The 20,842-nt window shown below is 36.1% G+C and overlaps 2 protein-coding genes across 2 annotated transcripts; both read left to right on the forward strand.

Annotated features, from left to right (window-relative positions):
- Positions 1–4,341: 4,341 nt before the first annotated feature.
- On the forward strand, positions 4,342–9,602 carry LOC107797332 (protein CHUP1, chloroplastic-like). The gene is made up of 7 exons (XM_016620206.2): positions 4,342–5,847; positions 6,267–7,154; positions 7,379–7,510; positions 7,832–8,013; positions 8,096–8,207; positions 8,836–8,979; positions 9,205–9,602. The coding sequence occupies exons 1-7, from the start codon at positions 5,104–5,106 to the stop codon at positions 9,283–9,285; spliced, it is 2,283 nt and encodes a 760-aa protein (XP_016475692.1). The 5' UTR covers positions 4,342–5,103; the 3' UTR covers positions 9,286–9,602.
- Positions 9,603–11,159: 1,557 nt separating this feature from the next.
- On the forward strand, positions 11,160–20,698 carry LOC107797333 (uncharacterized). Its single transcript, XM_016620207.2, has 14 exons — positions 11,160–11,219; positions 11,333–11,389; positions 12,476–13,130; positions 14,804–14,988; positions 15,283–15,363; positions 15,440–15,481; positions 15,597–15,641; positions 16,088–16,174; positions 17,696–17,822; positions 17,924–18,193; positions 18,837–18,962; positions 19,530–19,594; positions 19,952–20,057; positions 20,380–20,698. The coding sequence occupies exons 2-14, from the start codon at positions 11,372–11,374 to the stop codon at positions 20,475–20,477; spliced, it is 1,905 nt and encodes a 634-aa protein (XP_016475693.2). The 5' UTR covers positions 11,160–11,219; positions 11,333–11,371; the 3' UTR covers positions 20,478–20,698.
- Positions 20,699–20,842: the final 144 nt, after the last annotated feature.

Genomic DNA, 20,842 nt, shown 5'->3' on the forward strand with positions numbered 1-20,842 from the left:
TTTGAAATCATATTTTTCCTTCCATCAAACAGTAGAAGATGAAATTAACAAAGTAAATGATAATATTTTTAACAAAATTCAATACAAAACAACTCAAAGTCACCCCAAAATACGGTGTCACAAGGGCATGGGCATCAACTAGGAATGTAAAATAAAATACAGCATATGTTCGGAATACAAAATTGGATAGAAGAAATATAAATACTCTGAAGGAGACTCTGCCGGTTGCGGGTCATAATGTGGAATGTAGCTCACGTAAGTCCCTGTATGCATACATGCCTCTGCTCTCACAAGGCCACTAGTCACATATACATTTGCACAAAAATGTGCAGCAAGTGTAGTATGAGTACGTAAATCAACGCATACCCAGTAAGTATCTAGCCTAACCTCGGATGAGTAGTGACAAGGGGTCGACATCGATACTTACTAGAAGTCCAGTTAATTAAATAATACAATATATCATACAATTGTAAAGTACACATCAATAGGGGAGAAATATGAAGTTTCATAATGTTCCACTTATTTCCTTTTTATCAAAATTTATCGATCATGTATCCTACCTCAATATCTCAAAATAAATGCCAAGTGTCAATACTAATCAGATAAGAAATACCATAAAATACCGGGTGTTAGTGAAAAGTTTATTTCGTGAATATTTGGACTACTAACGATATATCGCTCGATTCTGCCGAGGTCGTTTGGCCCGATCTGGAGTAGTGTGTACACTGCCGAGGGTCGAACGGCACGAAGCAGAGATGCACCTCTATATACTGCCGAGGCGTTCGGCCCGCTCCACAAGAAAGGAAGGTAATTTTCGAATCACAAGATACGTGCTTACAATAAAGTACATGAGCATAATAATAAGTACATCTTTTTACATTTATCGAATACCTTAGCAACAACTCAGGGTATTAAAGCTTGACCTAATACTTTTATTTTAAATCAATTTCAGTTATAACTTTAATTAAATAAGCCAGCAGAACAAGTTCAAAAGAATTCAATTATTACAGGATAAGGTCTTAAGTCTACCCGGACATAGATATGCTTTAGCTTCGTACGGACTCTCGTCACCTCGTACGTACGTAGCGCCCACAACTAGTTGCACATAACAATAAGTATAACCTAGGGGGTGGTTTCCCCTTCACAGGGTTAGACAGGAGACTTACCTAGCTCTGAAATTCCATAACTGACTTCAGAGCCCTCTAACACCTCAAATCGATGCTCGTCGCTCCAAAACTTGTCAAACAATGTGCAAACCAATAAAAATATACTCTAATACTCATAACAAATCAATTTAGACAAATTCCCAACTCCGCTCGAAAAGCCGATAAAGCAACCCTCGGGCCCACGTGCCCAGATTTCGAAAATGTTCAAAGACAAACACTACCCACAGCACTACAAACTCAAATATATAATTTATTCTCAATTTCATGCCCAAATTCGTGATCAAAATCCAAGAATTCCAATTTCTAGGTTTTTCTTCAAAATCCCGAATTTCTACAAATTTTTATTCTTGAATCCATGTAAAAATCATGTATTTAACTCACAATATGAAGAAATTACTTACCCCATTATAGTTGATGAAGATGGCACTCCAAAATCAGCTCTCATTGACGAAATAAAGTGAAAATGAGCCAAAACCCTGTTTTATAAAAACCTCACTGCCCAGCGATCCTCGCACCCGCGGTGCAATAGTCGCTTCTGCGGCTTCGCACCTGCAGAAATTCCATCACAGTTGCGGTTCAAGCTCAGCCCAACAGTCCCGCATCTGTGCTCCATGTAGCGCATCTGCGCGTCCACTTCTGCGGTCCATGCGCCGCACCTGTGCCCATCGCCCGCTCCTGTGTTTCCCACTTCGCACCTGCGTCTTCGCAGGTGCGCCCAACTATTCCGTACCTGCGGTCCCTGACCAGCCTCCTTTCCTTCGCACATGCGACTCATGGCTCGTACCCGTGAGCTCGCACATGCGGCCCTTTTCGCGCAGGTGCGATTGCACAAGATATCAACTGCCTCAGCATTTCATCCAAGTCCCAACTCGATCCGTTAACCATTCGGAATCCACCCGAGGCCCTTGGGACCTCAACCAAATATACCAACACATCCCAAAACACATTACGAACTTAGTCGGGCCTTTAAATCACATCAAACAATGCTAAACACACGAATCACCCTCCAATGCAAACTTATTGAACTTTAAAACTTCAAACTTCTATATTCAATGCCGAAACCTATCAAATCACGTCCGATTGACCTCAAATTTTGCACACAAGTCACATTCGACATTACAGGCCTACTCCAACTTCCGGAATCGGAATCCGACCCTGGTATCAAAAAGTTCACTCCCGGTCAAACTTCTTAAAATTAACCAAATTTCCAACTTTTGCCCAATTGACCCCCAAAATGACCTACGGACCTCCAAATCCACTTCCGGACGCGCTCCTACGACTAAAATCATCATACAGAGCTATTCCCAGACTCAAAATCCCAGACAGACGTCGATATCATTGAAATGCACTTCAACTCAAATTTATGAAATTCTTCCAAAATGCCAACCTTCCACAATAGGCGCTGAAACGCTCCCAGGTCATCCAAAACTCGATTCGGACAGATGCCTAAGTCCAAAATCATCATATGAACCTGTTGGAACCTTCAAATCCCGATTCCGAGGTCGTCTGCTCAAAAATCACACTTTAGTAAATTCCTCCAACTTAAGGCTTCCGAAATTAGAATTTTCTTTCCAAATCAACTCCGAACTTTCCGAAATTAAATTCCGACCACACGTACAAGTCATAATACCTGAAGTGAAGCTGTTCAGGGTCTCAAACTGCTGAATGACGCGATAGAGCTCAAAAGGACCGGTCGGGTCGTTACATTTTTGGTATGAAGTTTTAGCAAATGAACTAAATAACTTCAGCATGTATTAGCAAAAACTCATTAGAAAATTACATACTGCAAGACAAAAACTTAAGCATGTTTAGTCTGAAATTTTAGCAAATGAACTAAATAACTTAAGCATGTTTAGTCTGAAGTTTTAGCAAATGAACTAAAAAACTTAAGTATGTTTAGTCTAAAATTTTAGCAAATGAACTAAATAACTTAAGCATGTTTAGTCTAAAGTTTTAGCAATTGAACTAAAAAATTTAAGCATGTTTAATCTGAAATTTTAGCAAATGAACTAAATAACTTTAGCATGTTTAGTCTGACGTTTTAGCAAATGAACTAAATAACTTCAACATGTTTAGTCTGAAGTTTTAGCAAATGAACTAAATAACTTCAGAATACATTAGCAAAAATTCATTAGAAAATTACATACTGCAAGACAAAAACTTAAGCATGTTTAGTTTGAGGTTTTAACAAATGAACCAAATAACTTAAGCATGTTTAGTCTGAAATTTTAGCAAATGAACTAAAAAACTTAAGCATGTTTAGTCTGAAGTTTTAGCAAATGAACTAAAAAACTTAAGAATGTTTAGTCTGAAGTTTTAGCAAATGAACTAAACAATTTCAGCATATTTAAACTGCAATTTCGGATAAAACTCATGACAAAACTGTAAACTGCATGATGAATAACTTCAGCATGAATTAACATGGAGTTTTAGCTTCAATGTGAAACAACTTCATACTATATTAGCATGTATTTTAGCTTCAACATGAAACAACTTCATGCTACATGAAGTTTTAGTTTCAAGGTGAGAGGAGAAGAGGAGATCTCACGCGATTAATGTGTGATGCAAGTTTTATATCTTTTGTCAGGGGTATAATTGTCATATTATTACGGATTTTTTGTCAACTGGCTACCAAATCAATAATTTTTAAAAATATGGTACATGTTAAAAGGTGGAACAAATATAGGGTACGACTGCAAATCCTCCGCCAAATTAGTGTGGTCATTAAGTAGCTCTCGTAAATTTAAACTTTTTATTTTATTTTTTTCATATGTCACATTAAGTTGCAATTTGAAATGATTAATATATCACTTGAAGTTCTGTTAAAAATGAATGACATATTGAAATGATCAACATATGTTGCCAAAGTGAGATTCTTTCGAAGCTAAACTTGACCTTTACATTTAATAATTTGAACTGGATTACGTATAAGGTCAAGCGCGGGAGTCGACCGTTGCAGAACCTTTTTCTATGTTGGAAATCTCAACCGTTCAGTTAAGACCACTCCAAGCAAGCCTGTGGGGCCAACAAAAAATATACGGCTAAGATCAATTATATATTACCATCAGTAAATGCAAATCTCTGGGGGAAATAAAGAAAAAAGGGAAAAACAAATTCAAAATTCAAAATTCAAACGGCCATTAAAGCTGCGACAATCTTCCCCTTTTTTCTCTCCCAAGCATAGTGTAGTGAATCCTCAAAGTGTGAGCCTTTTTTCCACCATTTTCAGCTCTCTTTAACTAATGATTTGTCTCTTCAAAAGTCATCAAAGAGGAGCGTCTTCTTTGCACGATCAAAGACAATAAATACTCTTAAGCTTTCTTGGCTTTTGAGTAGTGAAAAGATTTAATTTTTGTAGGTTTTTAGACTAGTCAAAATTAATTTTTTAGAGAAACCCATTTAATTCTTCAGCTTCCAAAAGCTTTATATAAAGGGAAACTCTTGAACTTTTGAGGTTTTACACATCAAATTGATTTTCTAGAGAAAGAAACTCATCTGATTTTTGTGTTTTCTAGAGCTGAATATATGGTGGAAAAGTTTGAATTTTTTGAGCTCCACCCTTTTGGTGTAGTTTATTTTCTGAGTAAGCCCATATAAAATTCTTGGTTTCCAAAGTTAAATTAATATGCAGTGGGAAAGTTTCAGTTTTGATCTTCAAACTGAAGACCCCCATTTAATATCTGTGATGACCAATGCTGAAAAAATGGTGCAAAAGTTTCAATTTTGAGCTTTGCTAAACCTCTTTAGAGCTCAATTTTATGGTGAAAAAGTTTCATTTTTGAGCTTCAAACTTGGGTTAGTCATTTTATGAGGAAACTCCATTTGTATCTTCAGGGTTTTAGAGCTTAATCTAATGGGATTGTGGAGTTTCTGACCTCATAATTAAGTTATTCAGGGTTTTGAGTATAAGGGGTTGGAATCTTTAAAGTTGTTCACAATGGGAGAGGAAAAATCATCAGAGAATAGAGTGAAAGCTTCAAAATTTGGTGATCAAAATAAGGCACCAAAGGGTAGTAGTAGTAATAGCAATGCAAAAGGGAATAGTAGTAATCTGTCAAAGGTGAGATCTTCATGGGGTTCTCATATTGTGAAGGGTTTCTCAGGGGATAAGAAATCCAAGTTGCAGACGATAATTCATGCAAAGAAAGAGCCACTTTCTGTCAACGAAAACTCGAACCAAAAGAACTGTTCTGGGATTTCTCAATCAAGGGTGAAGAGGTCTTTAATGGGAGACTTGTCATGTTCAGCCAGTTCAACTCAAGTTCATCCTCAAACAGTTAATATCCACAGGGCTAAATCTTCCGGTTCGCGTGATCTATTCAATGAAATTGATCATTTGAGGAACTTGTTACAAGAATCAAAGGGAAGGGAATTGAAGTTGCAGGCTGAGTTATCAGAATTCAAGAGGAGTCCAAAAGTTGTCGAGCTCGGGAGGGAACTGGAGTTGAAGAAGAGTGAGATCGATAGTTTTGTGAAGAAAGTTGAATTGCTGGAATGTGAAAAGGCAAGGCTTACTGATCAACTGGTTTCCTTGGCTGCTGCTCTAGAGAGGCAAGATGAGATATCCAATAGGGAAGAATTCAAAAGTGTGACTAGTTTGGAAATGGAGGTTGTGGAGTTGAGGCGCTTGAATAAGGAGCTCCAGCTTCAGAAAAGAGATATTGCTTGTAGGCTTTCTGAGGTACTTTGACTGCTTTGTCTATAAAAGTATCCAGTATTCATTGCAGTTTTGAATCTTGAATTTGCAAACCCTTGATAAAGTGGCCACAGATGTCTTTAATGCATAGTTTTCTCTAGTAGTTTATTAGTGAAATACTGAAAAATGTGGTTCAAACTTTATCTTGTATTTTTCATGCATAGTGTAGGAAAAGTATCCAGTATTCATTGCAGTTTTGAATCTTGAATTTGCAAACCCTTGATAAAGTGGCCACAGATGTCTTTAATGCATAGTTTTCTCTAGTAGTTTATTAGTGAAATACTGAAAAATGTGGTTCAAACTTTATCTTGTATTTTTCATGCATAGTGTAGGAAAAAATGAATTCGTCTAACAACTGTAATTGGTTAGCTTGATTATATCTTGTTTCACTTTATTATTATCAGGGGGACACAATTGAGAATATTAAAGCAGAGGCTTCTATGTTGAGACACACAAATGAAAACCTTTGCAAACAAGTTGAGGGGCTTCAAATGAATAGATTGAATGAGGTTGAGGAGCTTGCCTACTTAAGGTGGGTGAACTCATGTTTGCGCGAAGAATTGCGCAATTGTTCGTCCACGACTTGTGAAAAGACTTGTAGCCCTCATGATAGTGAGAAAAGTAGGGAATCACTTTGCTTGTCTTATGATCATAGTGATGAGGAGTCGAAATATAGTAGCTCAAGGAGGTTAAGCCTTGTTAAGAAGTTAAAGAAATGGCCTATTACCGATGAAGATTTGCAACTAGTTGATAGCCCGGATAATACCATTAATCATAGTTGGGATGATACACAAAGTTCTACTCGCAGGCACTCGATAAGTGGATCAAAATTTTATCTAGAGGACTTGATATATAGTAATAAGAGAAGACAATCTGATGGTTTTATGTGTTCAAAGGAAGTGGAGAAGGAGATTGAGCCTCTTATTTCCCAACATAAATTAACCACCAACCCTTTGGAGGTGGTTGAGAAACGTGTCTTGCGAATTCCTAATCCTCCTCCAAGGCCTTCATCTGTTGCTTTAAGTGCAACAGAAGGAGAAGATTGTGTTCAAGTTCATGTTCTTCCACCACCTCCCCCTCCTCCTCCGCCACCTCCTCCAAAACTCATGGCAAAAACTACAACTGGCACGGTGCAGAGAGCCCCTCAAGTAGTAGAGTTTTATCATTCATTAATGAAGAGAGATTCTAGGAAGGATTCGTTAAATGGAGGAGCATGTGATCCCTCAAGTGTTGCAGACGTTCGTAGTAGCATGATCGGTGAAATTGAGAACAGATCATCTTATTTGCTGGCTGTGAGTTCTTTCTGCCTGCTCTTCTCATTCTATTTTTGTCAATATCAATGATCACTAAATTGCACTATAATGACTCAAGATGTCCAAGAACATTTCCCTTGTCCTCCTTGACCATTTATATGATCCATATATGAGGAACTATTTAGATTTTTTCCCAGATATTTTTCATTTCAGTCTCTGGACTTTATTTTACTCCTGATTGCATGTTATTGTTCCACTTGTAGATAAAGGCAGACGTGGAGACCCAAGCAGAATTTGTGAATTCCCTGATAGCTGAGGTCAACCATGCAGTTTTTGCGGATATTGAAGACATAGTTGCTTTTGTGAAATGGCTAGACGATGAACTTTGCTTTCTGGTGAGAATACATTTTGAAATCTTTATTGACTGCAATAAAGATACCGTTGCTATTGTCTCATTTTGAATTTTTTTAGGATCATTCAATTGAAAATGAAGAATAGAATCTTAGAAGAGTCCTGTTTCGGTCCTAGTTTATTTCATTTTAGTGGCATTCAGTTAGTAATCATTACGAACTAAATCCAGTGTACTTAAATGACAGTTCCCAGAAAATTCGACCAATATCGAGGTGCTTTATCTGCTGTATTTCATATATTAAGTAGGAGGTGCAGCTTGTAATTTACTGCTAAATTTTGATCATTACGCTTGTGCTGTTTTGAAGGTGGACGAAAGGGCAGTGCTAAAGCACTTTGACTGGCCCGAGAGAAAAGCAGATACACTAAGGGAGGCAGCTTTTGGATATAGAGATCTCAAGAAGTTGGAGAATGAAGTTTCAAGTTACAAGGACGATCCTCGATTGCCATGTGATATTGCACTAAAGAAGATGGTTTCTTTGTCAGAGAAGTAAGACCTCAAGTTTTGTTTGTAATGTCGGATATATTACGTTTTACCTCCTTGCCCTTCAAATTTTATCTTCACATCGCAGGATGGAGCGTAGTGTCTATAACCTTCATCGGACCAGAGACTCATTGATGCGTCACTGCAAAGAGTTCAAAATCCCCACAGACTGGATGCTTGATAATGGGATACTAAGCAAGGTTCAGCTATTTCATTGTTTGTTTCTTGCTGTTTCCAAATAGAAAGTCTTGGGTAGATTTAGGTCTTCAAATGGTGATAGAGCTTGATTTGATTAGCCAATAAGATATAACCATTATTTATTAGGTTGCTGAACTGTTTAAGGCATTGTATATGGTTCACCATACAAGGGAATCCAAACTTTAGGGGAATATGAGAAGTGATTTTCTGCTTCCTAGATCTTGTAAGTGTCTTATATAATGATATGAGACAGATGACAAGTTTCAAGATTGCAGATTATCTTACACTACATTCTTTTATGCCATTTTCAATCTCCAACAGTTCAATATTGTACAATAACGACAACAACAAACCCTGTATATTCCCACAAGTGGGGTCTGGGGAGGGTAGTGTATGCAGACCTTACCGCTACCTTTAGAAGACAGAGAGGTTGTTTCCGGAAGACCCTCGGCTCATAAAAGATAAAAGGAGGGGGCAACAGTTCAATATTGTAGTTGCTCATATTTGGGCAGTGACCTTTCTTGCATTCGTGCATGTCCTCCTTTATAGAATGTTCAATACTTTTTTTTTCCTGGTCAATCTGTATAGTTGTCATTTCGTTGTGGACTTAGTTTAAAAGAAATTATGCAGATAAAGTTTGGCTCTGTGAAGTTGGCGAAGATGTACATGAAGAGGGTAGCCGCGGAGCTTCAGTCGAAGGGACCATTAGATAAAGACACTTCCATGGACTACATGCTACTCCAAGGAGTGAGATTTGCCTTCCGAATTCATCAGGTTTGTGTTGTAATCGTTGTAAATACTGGCTTGTACATTTTCTCTTACGGCGATCTTTCACTTTCTCCCTTCTTATCTCCTGTAAACTTTAAACAAGTTTGCTAATTCTGCAACAAAAAGAAATAGAAGTACTAAAAAGGGATGAACTCTATGTGTAGCACTGGTCTTTTTACAACTTGTTCAAAATGTCGTATCTTAGTTTATCTTTTGTCTTTATTGGTACAGTTTGCGGGAGGATTTGATGCAGAAACTATGCAAGCATTTGAGGAGCTCAGGGACTTAGCACTTGCTTTGAACAAGAAGTAGAAGATAGACTTTGTGAATAAGTATAATTTTGCCAGAGGGCTTACCATCTCAGTAACCATCAATTTAAGTAATCACATCTGTGGGAAACACCAATGATATTCCTTATCATTGGTTATTGGTTTTGTTTTTGTTTTTAATTTTTGATTTGGGTGGGTTTCACTTTTGACTAATGAGTCAGTTTGGCTTGGTGTAAAGCTTGGTGAAAAAGCAGTATGTTAGTTTCTGTCAATACTAGACATGAGGGTGTTTTCCATCAATTCTTGAACTATTGACGCTGAAACGAAATGACACTGAGTTATGGATTACATGTTTTAAAATGTTTCTATCCTTTGAGTTACTTTGCACTGAGATGGCAGTGGTTGCGGGACGAGGCGGCTTTAGATTCAACCCGCAAAACTTCAATCCGCACCGCTTAGCAAAAAGTTTTGTTTTCAACCCGCCCCGCGTGAACCTGCCCCGCCTAATAAAAATCTTTCATTTTCTTCTATAAGCTCTCTGTTTCGTCAAAAAAATTTAGTTTTGTGAAACTTTATTTACTGAACTTTGCTAATTTAAGTCAATTACCAAATCTTCTCATCTATTTTTTGCTCGTTGAACTGATATCTTAGCTATGCTAATTATATATTATTATTTAATCTAAATAAAAAATCATACTTTCAGATTTGGCTACTAGATTGACTTTGTTTTTTCTTATTGCTCTTTTAGTTAACAGCAACAGCTTTATTTCAAAACGAAAAAGGAGGGGAAAAAAAACCTGAATGAAAAATAAAAAGAGGAAAAGAAAATTCAGATTTTTCCTGTTAATATTACAACCACGGCCTTCAACTATTAAACATCCAAAATCTCATTTTAAAGAAAAGTATAAGATGAAATGCTTCAACAGTCTATATACTCAGTGGCAAATTTGCTTGAAATGGAAGAACCCGCCTCACATGAAATTTAACCCGCAACCACTTTTAGTTTTTAGAAGAATGTTCAGACCCGCCCTGTCTCGCACCCAACCCACATTCATCCGCACCCGCCACGCACCCGCACTGCCTCATTGCCATCCCTACTTTTTAGGCCAAAAGTTGGTCTTAGACTTGGTCACGATTCAACTAGGAGGTTGTAACTTGAAACAAATTAAGAATGGAGGAAGAGATTCCTTTTATTTGGAAAACAATGTTCTACGTGAGATATATATATATACATTAATACTCCATTCTTCTTGATAACAATGTTAAATGTCCTTTTTTATATTTCCAGCAATTTTAGCAAAATAAATATTTTTTGGATCTGTTTGACTATTCCCCCTACACAACTAATGTATCATCAAGAATTATATCTACGAACTCAGAATGACCATAATCTAAAAAAGATTTAAAAAATATTAAGAAGTTGTGAGACATAAAAAGGTATATTCATAAAACACTCTCAAAAAGTCAAGTAAACGAAAAATGACCCCTTTAAATTTTGTAAAATCATTAGTTAGTCAATTTGACTAAAAAGATAAGAAAATGACCAATTCATTTGCTTTTAAGAAAACATTATTACTATTGTGAAAATAAGAAATACTGATTAATTGCATGCAGGTAATATGCCCTTAAATGGCTAAAAAAAATTGCAAAATACAAAATTAATTGAAACTCTAAAAATTGGAAAAAATCAAAAGGTAAAATTAAAATGAATAAAATAATAGATTTTTCTTATTCCAAAAAATTACGTAATTTCTTTTTAAATACTTTTAACATATTTCCCGGTAATTATGATCATAATTGGCTGTATAAGGGTGTAAAGTGTCCCAGCACAAACTTCAGGGGCGACCATGTAACAAAAGTTTTTTATGGAGGGTGTTATAAAAGGCTGAAAATATGTTTCTTTGCTCTACTGTTTTGTATGCATTATACAAACAGCTGCAATGGCGGACTCCACAATGACTACGAAGACACTACGAGGTCGCTACTTTGTCATCCTTTTCAGTTTTTTTGTACTATTTAACGTCCCATTCTCTTTGTCCAAATCGTTCGGAAATTCCTTTTAGCTCTATTATGTATTTTCTATTTGACAGATTTCTGCCGTACTTTCTCAATACATCCTCCGTTCTCCAATGGCACAACTTCAAAAGGTGAGAAATATTCCTTTCCATTTACTTGTTTAACTTAAATTTCTAATATTATTTGGAATATTTTTCACGTACTTGTAGCTTCATCTCTTTGACTCTTCATTCCTTGCTTGATCATAGCTAATGTGCTTTGTACTTAGTGATCGATAAGTCAGACAAATAAGAGAACTTTAAGTTAACTTTATACTAATTGGTATAACAAGAAAAATTCAGCTTCATCTCTTTGACTCTTCATTTTATTGCTTGATCATAGCTAAAGTAACTTGATAAATTATACCATCTGATTGCCACTTTTTGTACCGTTAATCAACAGCTTCCAATCCTTCAGATTCATTTCAACACTGCTGCTTTTACTTGGATTAACTTCTTTTAATTGCTGGTGTACATGCTTTAGATGCTCTTCCCATAAACTACATCGTTGTCCCAATACGTTATAGTCAATTAAAGCATAATTCTTAAAATTCCTGACATTAAACAAATGCATCAAATAAATAAAATTAAGGAAAGAGGCTGCAGATTCCAGAGTTAAAAACAAATACATTAAAAATTTGTACTTCTGGTCTAGATAAGATGGATCAGTATTTGGATCTTTTGCACTTATTAAGGGACAATATGTAGGATGAACTAATTAAAAGTTGCAGCTATCTTGTAAGTACTATTTTTCTTCTGTACCATCTTGGTACCAGTTTTAATAAAATCTTTATTTATCAAAAAAAAAAAAAAAAAAAATCCTGACATTGCTTCTAATATAAATGGAAACAGCCTCTCTACCTGTACAAGGTAGGGGTACGGTCTGCGTACACACTACCTTTCCCAGACCCCACTTGTGGGATTCCACTGGATTTTTTTGTTGTTGTTGTTGTACTTCTAATATAAACGGAAACAAGTTTAGTGCTCTATTGATTTTTGTATTATCATATTCAGTTATACAAACAGTGGTGTAGATAAGGCCTGTAATGTGTGAATTTGAAGTGCAACTCCAATTGAAATACCTGATCAAGCGTTGTATCTGTGTCTTGCTGAACCTGACGAAAAACATGCTTATAGCTGCATTAGTACTTTTATTACATCTTTCTGCTCTACTTTCAGGAAAAATATGCACGTGCCAGAGATTACCCTTTTTTCGATGGCATGCGAAGAGGTGAGGCAGCAGTCATCCGCAAAGGAAGTGGTTTAGACATTCTTAGAAAAGCCACAAGGAATGACATAACGAGGTCGGCCTCGGATGTTGGTAACCGAGGACAGAAAAAGATTCATGTGGAATTATCTGAAAATGATGCATATTATGATAGAAATTTTACTAATTCAGCATCAGAAAGTATTCGTGAACCTCTTGGTTGGTCATTCTCTGCGAAGTCATCAGCAGCTTCCAAGATGAGTTCCTCCCCTTTGGGAGGTCCTCGGTCTGGCTTGAAGTTTGATTTGCATTATATAGATGAGTCTACCATGCAGTCTAGTCAAAGATCCTTTGAAGCAAATGGAGAGTACTATTTTCCTAGTGGCTTACCTTTGCCTGCCTATGAAAGATCTTATAGTGTGACCAAGAGAAATACAACTATCTCCCGCATTCCACTTCCTCAATCGGCAGCATTGTTCTACTGCGGATATTCACCGCAGCTGGAAGTTGTTGGATCATGTCAAGGAATTCACAGGCTGAATATTTTTCTAAAGGCAAGAAGAGATGATGTTAGTGCAGGAGTTCCATCAAGATTCTTGCATGCAGTGATTGGCCCGGACTGCTGCGGTAACCTCCATTAACCATTCATTCTCTAACATAGAATTGCCTCCTTAGTAAACCAGCTTTTGTTATTTCATTTAATTTTAACATAATTTCTCGGAATAGTCCATGGAAAAATAAACGATTCTCAAGTTTGTAGTTATCGGCATCCAACATATTCCTAAAGTATACACCGAGTTAAATTGGTCTTAATTTCATATCCAAAACGGTCCTCATTAGGGCTTAGAAGATCATCTCAAGAGGAGTGTTCATGATAAATATGTTCTGTATGTCCTTTGAAGTTTGATTTGAAAGTTCAGAATTTTGAGAGTACATTTAAGGTGTGGTTTGAAAGTGAAAAAAATATAAAGTTCAAGGTCTCAGGAAAGTGGTAAGAGTGCTGGAGATGAGGAGAAGTAAACAACAGAAGGCCCAGAATGGATGGTAGATATATGGCTATCATGGCAGCATCTTTAACTTGTCTTGTGGTGGAGAGAGTGAAACTACAAATGGCGTGGTAAATCATCAGATAATCATGAAATTTTTTCCTTCATTTTGTTTTAGATTTGATACTAGACAGAGCCCCATAAATGTTGGTCACCCAATTGAAATATGCTAGTTTTAAGAACACTTGTGCATAAACAGTTGTATTCATGAATAAAGTAAATCAACAAAGGAGAATCAGTTGTTAGTTGATTTGAAAAGCTAAGTAGCAAGCAGTGTACAATAGTCTGAAAGTGTTAAGCATTAGATGATTCTACATTTTCTTTTTCAAGGATAGTTAACTAGTTACTTATGAACTGGATTTGTACAACATGGTCCAATTTATGTTTTGGCTCATGAGCAGTATCCTAGCATTTCTTGCTATCAGTCCGCAAAATTTGAAGATTTACTGACATGATATATCTTCTATTTAAAGTTAAAGATCGTTTTCTCCAGTTACCGACTTGGTTTAAGAATCTCGGAAAGAGGTTGAGGATCCTCATGTTACTGATGATGCATGAATTCTATTGCAACAAATTTCTTGATGTTTGATTCTACTTAAACAGGGCCAAACTATACAAATACCAAAGCAAAGGATACTTGTAGGAGTAGATAAAGTATCATAATGAATGATAATTTCCATACAATTATGGAGCCATGATGTCTCCAATTGAAAACATGAGCTACATAAAATGAGTGGATAATCCAATAGAGTAGAAGCTTCTGGAAAAAGTTGCGAATGGCCTAAGCCTACAGTTGAAGAACGTAGATCCTAGTAAATCACTTTTGATTTTACAATTTGTTTTTTTAGTATATATATTGGTCAGAAATTGTAATTGCATAAGTATTTCTGGTTGTTTATGTTTAAGGAGAAATGCACCATCTCTTTTGCCACGTATAAAGATTTTGCAAATTGTTCAAGTTTAAGCTACCTCTTTCATTGAATACCACCTTATAGGACCAGAAGTATATAGGCTGTATACTCAGACAAAAAAGAGATGCTCAACTTTTATAGTCCTTTGGCAATTATTTGAGAAATACTTGCTTCATTTAGTTTATCGATTGCAGCACAGAAGGAAAAGTCCTTATTTAGAGAGCAGTCAGTAGCTTGAACTTTCAATACATGTCTGTGATCATTTGTAACAACTTGCATCTTACATTGATTGACTTTAATAGTACTTTTTTTTTTTTTTTTTTTTTTTGCAATCTGGATGCAGATGTTGGATCTGTTGCTTCAACCATCATGTATGCTTTTTACTTGAATGAAACATTAAATGACAACCAGTTCTGCACTGTGCCCGTCATCAACATGAAAAGGTCGGACATTCATTCTCATGCTGAGCTCAGATGGCTACTTGATTCTTGCTTTCTTGATCAATCTTCCTTGATTTTTATTGATGAGGTATGTTCCATTCTATATGCAAAGTTAGTGAAAGGAAATGAGACTGTAGTCTAAATTCTCTAGACTTGGGTCCACATAGTAAATGAAATTCCAGGAACGTCATCCTAACAGCTGATCTGCTTTCCTTGGAAAGCTTGAAGATCTTGTCTTTTACTCTAATAAAAAAAAAAAATTCTCTACTTTCTGCTATACTCCAAATATGCCCATAATACTTGGTTCTTATTCAATTGATAGCTTGATATTTTTTATGTCTCAGAAGTTTTAATTATGTTCTCTTCATTAAACTTTCAACAGATTGATCTTTCCTACTATGATTTATATGGGAGTCTTAAACTTGTTTTAGTCAACCAAAGCAAGCTTCCAGCTAATCAGGAGGTAAGTGCTTTGTTTCAAGTGTGCTGATTTGCTATTAATTAGTTGAATAATGATTAGTTGCTGCTTACTGGAACAGGCATTAAAGGATGCAGTGGTTGAAATCTTCAATTGCAGAGAGGTTCTTTTTATTTTGGTTTTCTTTTTTCTGTTTCTCCATTATACTTTGACTATGTCAAGTAGTAAAGTCTGTTAAATAGAGAGAGACTATGCTCTGACCTTTTCTGTTTAAGCAGGAAGATACACCTTATTCTTCAGTTGGTGCTATCACCCTTGGGAAGGTATTTTCCTCATTTCCATAAGAAATACAGGGGAAAGTCGACATACCAATAAATGTTATTTTCCTTGATTTGTCTTCTATGTTCTAAAAACACTATTTTCATATGTTTAACAGTTCAACTGGTTAACGGAAACTAGTTTTGCTAAGCAGCACTAAATTCGACTTCGTAAATATTTATGCAAATGCTTTATTTGGTGGAAGTTTGACTTAGTCCAGTGTAGCTTGTGCTCCAATAAATTTAAGAACAACTAGAGAAACATTGCAGCAAGAGTTCGCGGATGTTGGAGAAAGTTAGGCCTTGGGCAACCTTCACCTCATGAGCTAGCTTTCGACCTCGAGTTAGGCCTAAGGGTCATTTTATTTACACAATCAAACTTGCTGCTGGGAGCCAAATGATTGTTCTTACTTCTACTTGACGTATTTTATGTACTAATTTATTTATTGTAGGAGGCATCATGCTGCACACTTATTGCTAACAAGTTTGCATTAACTTCACCAGAGATACTGGCGGGTCAAGGGTTCAGTCGACTTCTGGTACTAGCTCTAATATCTGGATTTTCAAACGTGTATGCAAGTCATATTTGTCTAAACTGAAGTCCTCTATTATGTTTTAAAACCATTCCTTTTCTTCATCTCCTTCACTACCAGAACCACTGTTGTTTGGACTTGTAAAAAAGAAAAAAGAAACTGTTATTTGGTACCGATGCCTGAAGTCTCAGAACCTGTTTTAACCAATATATTAGGATAGAAATCTGAAAGAATCACAAATGTTTTTGCCTCTCAGGTGAATTCAAATATTTTGAGACGACCTTAGGACCAAGTAATTCCAAAGGTATGAAGGTGGAAAATATGATGAGAATTTTAAACTGCAACAAAATCCCAGTGGTAAATGAAAACCTTACCCTTTCCAAATGAAGGTTTTGCCCTGAGGCGGAGCTTGGATTTTTAGTTTATGGGTTCTGAACCACAATCCTTTTTTCTTATTGGGTTCTGGATAAATTATTTACACATATCAAATGAATTTTAATACAAATACAGGGTTGAGCCAAAGCTATTGAGTTCCGCCGAACCCGTAACTATAAAGGTGGCTCTGCCCCTGGTTTTTCCTGGTTCTTGTGATTAGTATCGATAAATTATATTGTTCATAGTTAGTTGTAATGAAGCTGGACCCTTCATTTATATTCATTTGGTTTTTGTTAGGAAGTGTGAAAGAGGGTCCTATCGTATTTTTAATGGTAAAAAGATTTGTAAGAGTAATAGCAACTCCAATGTGGAAATGAAGACACTATTTTGAGACGGATCATAGTAGAATCAATCATTTTAGTATGAGATGAACTTTGTATGCATTTAATTTTTTTATATTTTGTAAAAAACTTTATATGCATTTAATCCTGAAAACAAATTTCAAAAAACTTCTAATATTCTCAGTTCTTGGTGAATATATTTTGTATTACATTGTAGTCAATGGAGGTCTCTAGCAACTTTTAAGAGAATTAGTTTGTACTTTTGTTATCTGGTTCTAGTGTACCTGACCAAATACAATTTGCTGAGGGAATTTTAAAATTTTCATCTGTTTCCTACCCCCCACCTCCCACCTGGGAAAACCTTATGCCTAGCATTAACATAAAGTGCAAGATTCTATTAAAATCATTTAACTTCTGAGACTGTAAAAGTTTTCAAATTGGTCCCTGCATTCAAATCCTTGTTGATGCACAATCCTTCCCCACTTCTGTCGATTCTTTTGATAACAATGAACAATACGGCAGCTCCTACTAAAACATGTTTATGCATCTTTCTAAATGTTCAACACAATTTACTTGTCAGCTCTGCCGTGAAAATTGAATATGGGCACTATATTTGGCAATTCAATTTGTGAAAGATATCCTCTTCTTCTTATCCCTACTTATAGCATAGGTCCAACTGTTTGCTTTGCCCACACTTTGGATTTCTCTGGATGGCATAAGGACTTCTACTATCTTAACCAATGCCCTTATTGTGTCAAGGGTTCTGTCTTTATGCTTTATAATCTCTTCATAAATCTGATTACTTGTGCAGTTAGCAGGTATACTCGTCGACACTGGAAATTTGACAAACCCACAGACTACAACAACTGATAAGTACATGACCACCTTGTTGATAAATGGAGCAGGTCGATTTGGATGTAACGGTCTTTATGAAATTTGTAGGTTATGCAGCTTTGATAGCCGTTATTCTTCACTATTCTAGGTTTCTAATTCCTGAGTGATCAGACTCAGCTCCCAATTAAAACTGTGTCATTTTCAGTTAGATACAAAATGGATGATGTAGCTGACCTCAAAGCAGGAGAAGTTTTACAAAAAGATATTAAAAGATTGTCAAAACCGGATGCAGCTGACCCCAGAGCAGGAGAAGTTTTGCAAAAAGATATTAAAAAGTTGTCAAAGTCAGATGCAGCTGAGCCCAGAGCCGGAGAAGTTTTACAGAAAGATAATATAAATTTGTCAAAATCGGATGAAGCTGACCCCAGAGCAGGAGAAGTTTTACGGAAAGATATTAGAAGATGGTCAAAATCAGGTACTCATCTGCTTCTCTTTGTCCCAATCACAGACCTTTCTGTTTCAAATCCATGATTTATTAGCTTTTGTAGATGCCTTGTTCAAGTATGCTACTTGAATCTAGATGATTCATTTCTGTAGTAGGATACGAGCACAGACATATTATACTGTAATTCATATTGGTATTCAAACTTATTTAAAGACCAACGGCTAACAGGTGCTGACTGCCTTTCCCTAATGTAACCCTGCAGTTAGTTAATTAAAGTACACCTAGATACAAATATGGATTACTAGATTTTCCATACTCACAAGTATCGCCTCATCTTTTATGAGTGTTCCTAGAATGTGTAATTAGTTTCTCAAACCTCTGGCTAGCCACAAAGTAATTTTATCTAGCCAGATTCTGTTTTTCTTTTTTCTTGACAAGTATTTGGCTAGCAATAACTCTTAGGAAGAAACAAGAAGATGGTCTCTACAGGGTTCTGTCGAGTAAATTGATGCAATCATATTATGGTTAGAATTTACAGATAGCTTGGATATTTGAGAAACTTCCTTGGAGTTTACATTCTTTAGTGGTCTCATTTCACACACATTGAGGTCATGGACATGATAACGTTTTTAGTGTATTATTTATTTGGACTGACCTTCAGTGCTTGGAGCAGGGAAACCTGATGGTACAGGATCAAGAATGGGGACTTCAAATATTGGAATGAGTTCAGTCGGAATACCTATAGGAGAGCTCTTATCACATCACTCTACTTCAGCAGAAAACATAAGAAGTTTCCAGCGTAAGTAATTGATACTGCTCCTTTTCCAATTCGGAAGCATAAATATTTCGATCAGTGACTAATCACAAGATAATTGTGATCATATCTCCAACTGTAGCTCTTTTTCATATGAGAGAAAATCGTCTAGCTAGCTGGCCAGTGTTCTTTACTTTGTTAGATAAATTGCTTAAACTCTTCCCCCTTCTCTTTTTTTCCTTTCTTTCTCTAAGTGCCATTCTTTAATCAAGTTCGTGTAGTCTCAAATATGACAACCCTTTTGGTCCTTATCTGCAGTTACTATGGCAGTGGTAGAATAATCTGTTTTCAAGCTCTCCCTCATCTTATCCATCCATCCTCATCAAGGAAAAATAATATATATATATATATATATATATATATATATATATAAGAATTCTCTTGCTTTGTGTGCTAGGATGAGGGGACAAGGTTCTGGTCTGGTAGAGAGTTAAAAACTTTTTTACCTTCTGTTCCTGCCAAATGACTTTATACTTTCACTCCTCGTGAATACTTTGACAGCAGGGAGATATGACACCTTGGCTTGACAATAATTTTCTTTTCCATATGCAGAACTAGAGAAACTTCGCATCCTCTTGATCGTTTCAGGGTATTATGATGCTGAGAAGAACTTCAAGGTTTAATGGTCTCCTCTTTGAATGCTTGCTCTAATTTTGATGGATCAAGTTGCTCGATGTTGTGTCTGACAGATTATTCTACTTTTGCTTTATACTGTTGCCTGGTGGCTTATTATTACATTTGTGTCTTGGAACAATATAAATTTCTAAATTCTCATTGCGACTTATATTTAGCGGCTTCTTGGGTGAAGTTTTCCTTTTATCTCATTCGTAAAAGAAAATTTCCAATTTGTTTATGCTAATGGAAGGATGACTCTGTGTTGTGTGTACTTCTATGAACTGGATGTATGTGATATGGGATATACCATTTTGCTGATATTCAAGCATTCTAACCATGTTCCTGGCTTTCAATTTTAGAGGGAGATTCTAGTCTCAGCTGAATCTACTGAGCTTATGAAAAGCCTGCTCCAGTTTATCTACTCCTACGCAAATGTGCTTCCACTCAAAGCTTTGCGTCAATCAGGTCAATAAGCTACATTTCTTCATATATAACTTTATCAGTCTCAAGATTATGCTTCTGTATTGAAACCATATTTCACCATCTTTTTTGGGTATCAAGAATCCATTGAAATGAAAGTCGTTTATTACACGGAGGTAGGGATTTTTAAGAGGAAAAGAAAAATAATTAGCTGGCTCTTACATATACCAATTACTGTCTTTTTCTTCTGCTTTTTTTCTTTTTCCCCTTACTGACCCTAGATGCAATTTCATGAACTACCATTTGAGTGTCTAGACATACCCTTTCGCTGATGCTGGGTGTGTGAACTCTTGATGTAATTTTACAGGTCTAGCTGCTGAGATGAGGGTGTTCGAGATTGAAAAAATTGTATCAAGGAAGACGATTGAGAAACTTCTGGAAGAATTCAATGAGATAGCAAAATAGTATAAAGTTTACAGGCCATTCCACATTTGTTGTTGTGTTACGAATATGCATATATCTCATGTTCCAATAAGAGTCAAGAGTATACATTTGTTACTTTAGTAGTTCCAAAGAACCTCTATATCTACTAGTTACTATAGGATGTTTATTTCTCTTCCAAACATAGTCTGTATGTATTGTGATAATATCAGTGCCACATATATGGCGATAATCATTTTATTTTTTTTGTGCTCGCACCAAACATGTTGAAAGGGGTTCTAATTTCTTCTTCTGGAAATAACTGCTGGTGATGTTACTGTCAATATATGTGGTGATTATCTTTTCTTTCTTTTAAATGCAAGTATATAATGCTCTACCAGCATAGAGTT

The sequence above is a fragment of the Nicotiana tabacum genome, chromosome 17 (genome assembly GCF_000715075.1).
Source record: "Nicotiana tabacum cultivar K326 chromosome 17, ASM71507v2, whole genome shotgun sequence".
Lineage (NCBI taxonomy): Eukaryota > Viridiplantae > Streptophyta > Magnoliopsida > Solanales > Solanaceae > Nicotiana > Nicotiana tabacum.

What these genes read in the sequence shown, in the direction of transcription:
- LOC107797333 (XM_016620207.2), top strand. An exon ending in AAGGGTTCAGTCGACTTCTG is followed by an intron (nt 16,175 to 17,695) that starts GTACTAGCTCTA and finishes TTACTTGTGCAG; the next exon opens with TTAGCAGGTATACTCGTCGA. An exon ending in CAAAGCTTTGCGTCAATCAG is followed by an intron (nt 20,058 to 20,379) that starts GTCAATAAGCTA and finishes GTAATTTTACAG; the next exon opens with GTCTAGCTGCTGAGATGAGG.
- LOC107797332 (XM_016620206.2), top strand. Translation starts at nt 5,104, where the DNA reads ATGGGAGAGGAAAAATCATCAGAGAATAGAGTGAAAGCTTCAAAATTT. An exon ending in GATCATCTTATTTGCTGGCT is followed by an intron (nt 7,155 to 7,378) that starts GTGAGTTCTTTC and finishes TTCCACTTGTAG; the next exon opens with ATAAAGGCAGACGTGGAGAC. An exon ending in TTGCCTTCCGAATTCATCAG is followed by an intron (nt 8,980 to 9,204) that starts GTTTGTGTTGTA and finishes TTATTGGTACAG; the next exon opens with TTTGCGGGAGGATTTGATGC.